This window comes from Cynoglossus semilaevis, chromosome 10 (genome assembly GCF_000523025.1).
Source record: "Cynoglossus semilaevis isolate Cse_v1.0 chromosome 10, Cse_v1.0, whole genome shotgun sequence".
NCBI classification, from domain to species: Eukaryota; Metazoa; Chordata; class Actinopteri; order Pleuronectiformes; family Cynoglossidae; genus Cynoglossus; species Cynoglossus semilaevis.
Genome location: NC_024316.1, coordinates 5,869,297 through 5,879,714, shown reverse-complemented (window position 1 = coordinate 5,879,714; position 10,418 = coordinate 5,869,297). Strand labels below are relative to the sequence as shown.

Genomic DNA, 10,418 nt, shown 5'->3' with positions numbered 1-10,418 from the left:
AACGGGGCAATTGGAGTTTTTGTGCGCCGGGGCAAAAAAGAACCCCCCCCCCCCCCCCATCAATGCTGTCTACTATTACTACTATAACTACCACAATAACGGCACAGCTAGTGCCTGCTCCTGCACTCTAACTTTACATGACCCCAATTTATCAGTAGAGGTTAATGATATTTTTGCTAATAATACAAAATATCTCAATACATTTCTTTGAGCAGATGCTGAGATTTAACCTCTGAATGACTGCACCGAAACAAAAAACAGTCTTCACAAAGTCCATTTTCAGGCTGGAGCATTATTTATTGAATTAAATAGTTTAGTAACTGCGCCAATATAACAAACTCCAATTGGCTCTTGAGAAATATCTTACCTCTGTGGCTTATCAAATTAGAATAAACTAGTTCTACGAAAGATATAACTATGTAATACCAACCATGAGACCATAAATGATCAGACCATAAAATGAAGCTTTATGAGTACACGTTTGCTAAAACAAATACAGAGAAAATAAAGTTTGCCTGAGCCACACAATCATCTTAAAAAAAACATTATTATACAAGGATGGTTTCATAAAATTAAATATGATATTATTGTATTAGTATAATTTAATATACATTTATATAAAAGCAAGAATTCTTCTGGACTCACTACATTGTAATTGCAAATTTAAAATCTAATTTTCACTGACCAGTCTAGCAAAGAAGTTACGCCTGTTATCTTCTATTGTACAATATATTGTACAATATATTAACAAATATTGTGAAAAGGTTCACAAGAAAAAACGATCTTTGGTGGAAACAGTTCAGCAACACAAGCAGCAAATGACCAAGCTGAAAATAGCAGGTGAACTTGTTACGTTGTCAGAAAATCTACTGTCCTGCCTGAAGTCCAGATCTGTCGTAAACTGCAGTCTAAGGTCTACTACTTGATAGAGTAGATGATCGTGATACCTCTCAGTGCTGCCTAGTACTTTAGAAGACACCTTTCTAGGTTTGACACACAGATTAGTAGTTTCTTGCTGCCACTTAAAGTGATTCACGAACAGGAGTTTGTCTGCAGGGCCTTTGAAGAAGCCAGGTGTAGTTTAGGAGCTGGAATACTGTGGAGGGTTTTAAAATGGTGGTTCCTTAGGATATGCTCCACACATCAGCCCAAATTGCTGCCAATCCCTCTTTGCACCTTGCATTAGGTCACAGGTTGACGGTTAAAATGCTTCATTATCAGTTGTATTAGGTGAAGGAGAGAAGAGATAGAGAGACAGAGAAAGACAAAGGAAAAAAAAACAAAAAAAAACAGAGTTGGTTGACCTGTCTGGACAACATACGTGTAACCAGAACCTGCCACAACCAAGGCCATGACCTCACTGGGTTTTTCCACAGACACACACACACACACACACACACACACATGCAAACACAGTGGGCTAACATACAGCCAGTTCAGCCTGGCCCAAAGTGAGCACTTGCCTCCATTCAGAGAGCCACACATTGTAACCCAACACAGTGTGATCACAGAGGCATGCTTCACAGTGGAGAATGCTAATCTAGACTCAAAGGCTGTACACAAAGCAACATCTCTGTGGCTTGTTTCTGAAGGGTGGGGCAGTGTATCAAATACATCCTGACCTCAGGTTGGAGAGGAAACCAGAGTCTGTCATTACTGATCAATCTAATGTGTGGCCAGTTTCTCAGGTTCACTAAATAGCAAGGTCATTTTTGTGTAATTCCCCCAAACAGTAAAATTAAGAATTAAATTCATAATATGCACCAGAGAGGAGAAACACAACCCACATCACTTTTATTAAAAACAGCAGCAGCTAAAAGCTGAAACACAAACACTAAATAAAGCTGTCACTTTATTTATTTATGTCTGAAGCAGCTACACCATGTCCCTGCAGAGGGCTCTCTCGGTGGAGCTCAACCTTACATCGCTTTTCTTTGCCAACAAATAAAGCATGAGAGGGTGACCAATGTTTTGTTTTGCAGTTAGCGAGATAAACAGTCCATGTAAGAGGACAAGTAGAGTATCCAACATCACCCACCACTATACCTTCGATAGCTCAGTTGGTAGAGCGGAGGACTGTAGTGGTGGTCAGCTGAAATCCTTAGGTCGCTGGTTCAAATCCGGCTCGAAGGAATGTCTTTTTTTCTAACTTTCCAGAGGGATTAATAAAGTTCTATCAATCTATCAGCCTCGCTCGCTAAGACTTACTTATTATGAACCTGCCTCTGTTGATCACTCACTTGTACTTATTGCTTTTACAGAGACCTCAAAAGACATTTGCACAGTTGCCAAGCCAGCTAATTAGCTTTACTGAACAGACTACAATGACTCATATTATGGCTTTCACTTTTCATCAAATTAAAGTGGATGTTAGAACCAAGTTCAAATGTGGTTAATTCATGTTCCTCTCTGCGTCTGAAGAAGTTAAACATTGATCCGGCCAAATTTTCTCACAGGGTTGCTCAACATGAGAACCTTTTCAGAACACAGGACAGTGACACGATTCCACTGTTTTGCTATTAATTAGACAAAAGTACCTAGAGGCTTCAAGAATGCAACACCCAAGCTTCTGAAAAGTGTGCAAGGGGTTCAAAAGTACTGGGAAATGAGTTACAAGACCTGAGCTCTAGTATTGTATTGAATGAATTCCTCTGCTACTGCACATGGCAGTACCTACCACTACAGAAAGCTGGTACGTTTTACTGCTTCTAGGATTAGGCTCAAATCCTCCTACTGTGAGAGGAGGAGTCTAAAAGCATTTGAAAAATAGTATACTGCATGCTAAAGCATTGTGCATGAAGTATATTACATTACTTTTCCACTGTTTCATTGTCAGCCAAATGTTAATGCCTCTGTGCCTGTGCAAGAATATTGGTTGATCACTCATTTTGGCACACGGCTTCAGTAGAGACGTGACCAGAAACAGGAAAAAGTCATCTGTCTACACTGTAACCTCGTTAGGCTGCCAGGATTGACTTTGTCTGTGTGCAGAGCACACATCACACAGTTGATCTTCTAATATTTTTGAAGGTCTCTGCATGTCACACAAAATTCATTCAAAATGGATTCGAGGAAAAAGCGACAGCACTGACACATATCCTGCCCCTCCTTCCAAGAATCCAATCAATCGTCCTTAAAAGATCTGAATATGGAAAAGCTGGAAAAATATCAAACAATTATCCTGTTGGACTGGTGCACATGCACATATGAGGTTTAGGACACTTGAGTTGATTTGAAAGCATTTGGCAGAAGGGTTTATTTAAATTAGACTTGACTGCTAATTCCATATGAACTTTTTATCTCCCAGCAACCACTGGAAGTGATGTTACGGATCCCTGACCCCTTCATTTAGACAGAAGCCTGGTCTAGTTAGTCCCAAATAGCTGGCCAGATATAATTTTCCAAGGAGTTTGACAGTAATCACTGTTGTCATTTTCATTATCTAGCCCGTGACCACAATCAGAAACAATATGGTTTACATCTCATGTTGAAGACACAGTTGTGTCATTCCAGATGTTGATCAGGGAAGATAATTTGGAAAAAGTGACGTTACTCCTACTACTGCATCAGCAGCTATGGATATTTCAGCAAGGGCACAATATATGTTACGAAGGGACAGTCAGCTTCTGCACACAGCATGACCTGAAGTAAAACCAATGTTTTGAAGCTACACATTTTTTAACCCCCCTTCCTCCTTCCATAAAATAGGCCAACACCTGTTCTTTTCTGCTCTGTGACACTCTCACATCTTAAATCATACTGGAAAACTGCTGTCACCGAGTGTGTAACGTCTGTGTATGCTGTTAAAAATGCTGTAAAGACAAAAACGTGTACTACGGTGGCGCTTCACTGTAGTAGGGCCACATTTTCCACATTAATGTTTCACCATCCAAAGCTAAAAGGTTAAATATACTCAGGCCAAGTGCTTCTGACACACAACTACTTATTATGTTGGTATTTTGGTTGGATTTATTTCTGGGATGAAAAGTCCTACCTGCCACTGGATGAAATATGGTGTCCTGACGGTCTGTCTTTACGATGTTCCCAGACGAGCTGTTTCCATCTGCAGCAACAGAAAGAATTCAATACATGAGTGAAACGCTGCTTGTGAGCAATTATTCTAAAAGTTGCTGTCAGTGTTAGAAATGCAATGGAACTGAGAGCATGACTTCATAAATGTCACAGTTTGGTTTAGTTGAAATGCAGAAGCAACTGAACAGTGTCTGTACGGAGAGTTTAAAAAAGTGTGCAGCAGTCATGCATGGCTGATCCAGCAAAAAATAAATAAATGCTAAAAACTGCAAATAAGCACAGAAAAGGTTTTTTAAAGCTTCTAGAATAACTCTGTGATGAGTGTGCCTGATTTGGGAATACAGTCATGGGAATCTACAGTAAATCGGTCTCTTGACGTCCGTGAGTCAACCTAACAATTTCTAGTTGTGCACATGTTTTCGCATTTGCAGAAGTTGTGTGCATGTGGTCACATGCCTATAATAGGTTGTGAGAATATTTTGGTCTAAAATGATACGTTTTAGGAAATTTGGAGGAGATTCTAGCACAGAGGTGGGCAGAGCTTTTTTTAATGCTTTGACATGGACTGGTCCCACTTTAATTAGTCCAAATCATCACATTGTAAATCACTAAAACACAGATTTCCATAAATTGTAAAATACAACAATACCTGTAGGAAACACTCTAAAATCTAAATTTTAAATTATGTCTTTACAATTAAACTATTAGTTAAGATGTATCATTCATTTTAATATTTTACTTAATAGAGCAATACTGTCAATAATAAAGATTTTACTTAATAGAGCAATACTGTCAACAATAAAAAAAGGATGTCAAAGAATAATCAAAATAGATTTCTAAAAGTATCTAAAAAGTTTGTGTTTCTAGAAATGTTTTTATACTTCATCTCGGATTAAGTACGTGTATGTTTTGTTCGCTCATAAAAATAATCAAACAACTCATTAATGTTTTGTGACAGCGGACAACATTTTACAGTGTTTTGAAGCATTTATATATATAGTGGTTGATCTTTGAAAATTGAACATGTTTAAGTTTTTTTGCACATCATCATTGGAGGTACAACGTTGAGTAGATTTATTGTAAAATGTATCAGTTTTCCCAGCAGGAGATGTTTTGACTGCTAATGCATGATTTGTTTAAAGAATAATTTAGTTCCAGCAAAGTTAACTAATGAAACAAGTTAGTTATCACATCACCTGCAGGGAAGATAGTGGAGTTACAGGTTTCTCTGTTTTCAGAATACACAGAATTATTTTAATTTCAAGGAAAGATGTTTCAGGGAGTTTGGAGATGTCAAAAGCTCATTAAGAATCGAGACATTGTTTGAAGACGTGTTAAACCTTAGATTATTAATATTTTTAAACGTGTTTGACACGCATTACTTTGATTTAAAAAAAATAAGAAAAGAAAACATGGCACTTTTGATGTGCAACTGAATTAAAAAGTCAATTACACCACTTACATAAATCACCTGTGAGGGTCGTGAAGTAGAGCAGCTGTTTTCACTATTTAAAGGTCAGCTCATTCAACAGATCATTTGAGAAAATGGAGAAAGGTCAAAACATTTGTCTAACTTTTACACTCTGACACTCCCGTCGCTTCCTACCTTGTCCGATAGCCGTTAACACCCAGCAGAGCACTGACACAGTCTAGACTCCAGACAGCGACATAAATCCACACAAACACCGAGCAGATGCTAAATAAGGTCCGCGTGCATCCAAGCGAGGAGGTTTAAAGCTGCCGAGGAGGGGATGCAGGAGGCGCTGCTGTTGTTAGTCCGCAGAAGAATAAGAAAAGAGAGGAAAAAGGTCGAGATTTGACGGAGGCAAGTTTCAGAAAATAAAAGTCCTGCCCCTAAAGTCAGGTCCTGCCCCCCCTTCTTCTCCTCCTGGTCCTCCTGCTGACAGAAATAGCAAGTAAGGCGGGCCCCACCAAAAATAGCCTTGACTTCTTCACACGGACCTTCAGCACTATTGTTTCCCAGCGCCGCCTGACTCCTGCTGGGTGAACGCTCACAGTGAGAGCGGCTCTACGCTGTGGCACCACCTGCTGTCTAAATATTACCAACCAGCGCTGCAACAACAACAGGGCGAACTGGAACTCACAGTCTTTATTTTGGTTGTGGTGTTTCTTTGGCTAAATGTTTAAAAAATGTTCTAGAACAGTGGTTCTCAAACTATGGCACGCACACCATTGTGTGACAGTTGCTAACAAAGCTATGAATGTAAACAGTATTGATAAACTGATCTGGTATTAGCATTGTATCATGTTCCCATGTTGACTAAATAACTATGTCAGACATCAGATAATGAGACTTGTCCTTGATCCCCAACTATTTATTCTAATTCTATGTTTGAGGTGTGCAGTGCTACAGTGTGTATAAGCACTAGCAGCAGGTGTAACATGCAGGTCGACGACGAACACAGCATGGCAGCGAGGAGTGTGGCAGTGAGTCCAATCTTTCAGTTTGTCAACTTGATTGAGTTATTCAAGATTAGTTAAGTTTGATATCAGTTCAACCGTGTTTTACAGTAGATTTAGATTTTCGGTTCGCATTGAATGTCTACAGAGAATTTTTCTGTCTATTTTCCTGTAGTAAATCTTAGCTAAGCAGACAGGCAAAAGAAGGTGTTTTTTGTTTTGTTTTTGTTACAAAGTAAAAATAAAGGGGAAAAAATGCATGATTTTTTCCAACAGTTTTATATCACTGCACAACTAAACTTGTTGTTCAAATGTTTTCTCAGGAAACAAAAGTGTGGCCTCCAAGGAAAAATAGATTAATTTTTTATGTCAACTTCCTGTATCTAGGAAAGTATCTAAAACACATGCTTCTCAACATGCATCTGTCGGGCAATTAGTTTTATTTTAGCAAATGATAGAAATAAAATGCTAAAAATTTCATTTAATTTTAAATAGTACATTTTTTTTAAATCTAATTCTATTCTTTCTCTATCTCTCAGATAAAAATAATGTATTTTTTCTGGCCAGCTTTGTTAAAATATACATACACTATTTCTAAAAATGTAAAAACTATACTCTGGACATAATTACAGTGAAATGAGAAACATGCTGCCAGACATTTGCCTGCAACACACCCTGTTGATTAAAAACACATGTGAACGTTTGTTCACTTCAACAGCCATTCCACAAGAGCTTTGATAGGTTGATCTCAGCCTTTAATCAAATCCTCGGTGTGAATGCTTTTCTCACTACAACTGTGTTACGTTTCATCAAAATAAAAAAGCCTAGCAGGTTCACATGTCTTTGGTAACCACGGAAAAAAATTCACCTTGTGACGAATGTTCAGAGGAGAATTGAAAAACACTCTTGGCGTAATGATGAGACGTATATTGAATTATTAAACTACTTTTACAAACAGCATTTCTAAATACAGTTAATTCTGGTTTTGCAGTCTGTAATTTAAAATAGTTACTAAAAAGGGTTTATAATCAAAATACAATAAATGCACAGCACTTTCTGACCAGAACACCTTTAGCATGTTGCTGCTATGCACTGATCAGAATCATCTTTGTCAGAAAAGATCAGAAACAAAACAAAAGATCATTTGCGTGGCCCTGAGGGCGCCAGGGACTTTGTTTTAATGAACACTATATATGTCTTCAACAATTAGACATGTACCTTTAAAAGAGTGGGTGTCATCCATGCTGAACAATTACATAGCATTTTAAAATTAGCTTAGTTGTACAACAATTTCTCCAGTGTGGGATCAATAAAGTTCAATTTATTCTAATCCAATTTAACTGTGACCTAAAAGCATATTTTGTTACACAGCATTGTTGCTAAACTTAAACTAAACGTAGTTTAAAAGAAAAAAGGTTGAAGGCAGTTTAGAGATAAGTAACTGAAAATTGTGTTAGAGTTAGCCCTTAAAGTGAATAATGCAAAATTAGCTCAAAGCTAATAAGCCAATTAGCCCTAATAATCCAAGTAAAGCGAGCAAGAAGGATGGAAAAATTGTTTAAGCAAGCTGGCACAGATGCAAATATATATGTATGTATATCTGTGCATATATATATATATCAGGTTCATTTACGCTCCTGAATCACCCCCCCACGCCCCTCATCAGCATTTTGCAGTGCCTTCGTATCAACGAATCTAAAACGCGTGAGTGTTGAATCCTTTTTTTTCCGATCTCACACTTGACGAGGTCAACAACTGACGCTTGAGAAACTAAGAAGCGTGAGTTTGTCTGCTGATGTTGGTGGTTCTCGGCGGCCGTGCTCTCGCTTTGCTGCCTCTGTGAACAGGGGGAACCCAGTACTGTTCCCAGAAACCCTTAGTGTGTGGGCGTCTATGAGTATCTGTGATGTATATATGAATGTGTACGAACGACCAAGTGTGCGTGTTTGTGTCTCTTTGTCCCTCAAATTACACAATCGAACTCACAGTGTGAGTCACATCCGGTTATACGCCGAAAATATCAAAACCACAGGGCGACAGAAAAGCAGTGCAGCAGGCAGGCAAACGCCCACGAGGAAATAGGAATACACACCAATACGTACACAAACTGAAGTGCACCAAGTACCAGGGCCACTGGTCAGATGACACTTTCCATTTACTTTTTCAGAATTTTGTTTTTTAACATTATCTGTTGGTTATTAATTGCTGCAGTTTCTGCATGTGAAACCTAACAAACGTTGCTAAATAAAGACCCGAGCCTGTCAGCAGTCACTCTTGTCTGACTTTCTTCTTTATGGTACAACAGATATTTTGAGTCAGAGACAGATTTGGACTGCATGGCAAGTGCTACAAAAATGGGCCATTACTATTTTAAAATTAAAAGTTGTGAACTTCAATTGTGGCCGATTTACACATAATGTCTGCCAAATGTGTTCTGTTTTTATTATAAGGTAAACTATGAGTCTGAGTTTTCAAGCAGTTGTCAAGTTGAGCGAGTTTAAACCCATTCAGTACACTGTGGTAAGTATAGCTTTTTTGGTAAGTACTATATGGGGCAGGATGTGGTTATGCGCTGCATAGTCGCCTCCCACCTGCAGAGATGGGCTGCTGCTCACGCAAGAAGAGATTCTTCACACAGAAGAAAACAAAAACTGCAGAGATTTAAAAAAAGATTCCCAAGGCAGATGCCAGGAAAAATATATTTATTTTTTCAGTAACACTAAGAGTGTAAACAAAGCCTTATTATAACTTCTGTCACTGCGACTTTAACTGCAATAAAACAGAAAAATGAAGTCTGGTGTTTATCTAAAAATATTTATTAGTGGAACTTTATTAAGAAGAGTAAAATACGCTAGTATAAGTTTTTCAATATTATTTGAATTTCAATATTTGTAAGGAGTAAAGTTACTTTTTTTAAAACAAAATCCATCTCATTAAAAACGCATCAAAACATTATCATGTACTCATACAGCACATGTTGGTACTGACCGGCCTGCAGTCCAGATCTGGCCTATAGAAAATTGTCTGACGTGTTGTGTCAAGGGGAGAATCAGAACTGTTAACACAGACTGTTTGAGCAAGTCAAGCTAGTTATAGAAAAATATGGTCAAATATTAACTTAGTAAATACAATGGTTTCTCAAGAGAGAAAATCTAAATAGATCTGTGTATCAAACTTTGCCCATTATATTGCATTTGTATCCTTGTATATTATTATATAAGACAGAAATCACGGTGGTCGGATTTACATGGAATACAAATGTAATTTTTCTGTCCCTTTGTTTGTGGTAAAAAAAATATGTATATATATTTTTTTATAACATACACAAAACATTATCTTTTTTCAGAAACTTAATAAAAAAAATTAGAAACCACTATTTGTAGGTCTAGTCACCTACCCCTGTGTATAGACAAAACAACAAAACAACACCATCACCTGTCTGAACTTGAATGAGTCTCTTATCCGTAGGCTAGCACAGGCTTTGACCCTTATTTCCACTAATAATGAAATCCGATGCGTTCGGTAAGCCTGTCTTAAACACCGTTACAGAGCAGAAGCTCATGGGCAGTGTCTGTAAAATGGAATTACAGCAGAGGCGGAGGGTTTAGGAGAAGAAAGATTGAGTGAGATGGAAGAAATCAGAGAAAGATCAATTCGGAGTGAAGTAGGAGAAGTTTGATATGGAAGTAGAAAGAGTTCAGGCAGGAAAAGCAGGAAAGATTTGGATGAGAACACAGTAATAATGTTTGGCTTTGGTCTGCTAGTGGGGTCCTTCCCCTTAAGAAGCCATCAGGAATGTGAGGAATGCTGCAAGAGAAGAAAAAAGGGATAGAGGGGAGGAGAGGGGGAGGTGGGAGGAGGTTGGGAAGAGAAAGAAAAATCAGAGGAGGGAAGATGAAGGAGAAGGAAAAGGAGAAGTGGGGATCCAGAGTGGGATGAAGACAGAGGGAGGAGGTCGGGGGGGG

At 38.3% G+C, this 10,418-nt stretch overlaps 2 protein-coding genes and 1 non-coding gene across 5 annotated transcripts in view; 2 read left to right on the top strand and 1 right to left on the bottom strand.

Annotated features, from left to right (window-relative positions):
* Positions 1–10,418, top strand: part of snphb (syntaphilin b) — a 1,167,912-nt gene that overhangs the window by 216,935 nt on the left and 940,559 nt on the right. The gene's annotated exons all lie outside the window — the stretch shown is intronic.
* Positions 1–10,418, bottom strand: part of hdac7a (histone deacetylase 7a) — a 49,460-nt gene that overhangs the window by 30,876 nt on the left and 8,166 nt on the right. The window contains exons 1-2 of one of the 2 annotated variants that reach the window (XM_008318393.2): positions 5,639–6,968; positions 3,995–4,063 (exon numbers count right to left, since the gene is read on the bottom strand). Coding sequence is in view for 1 of the 2 variants with exons in the window: in XM_008318392.3 (XP_008316614.1) it covers positions 3,995–4,063 (69 nt within the window). In the remaining variant the exon portion in view is untranslated. Of the gene's footprint in view, positions 1–3,994; positions 4,064–5,638; positions 6,969–10,418 lie in introns of those variants that run through there. The other variant, XM_008318392.3, reaches the window with a different exon arrangement.
* trnay-gua (transfer RNA tyrosine (anticodon GUA)) lies at positions 2,046–2,133 on the top strand. Its single transcript is given in 2 exon segments — positions 2,046–2,082; positions 2,098–2,133. It is a non-coding gene; the product is annotated as a tRNA-Tyr (tRNA).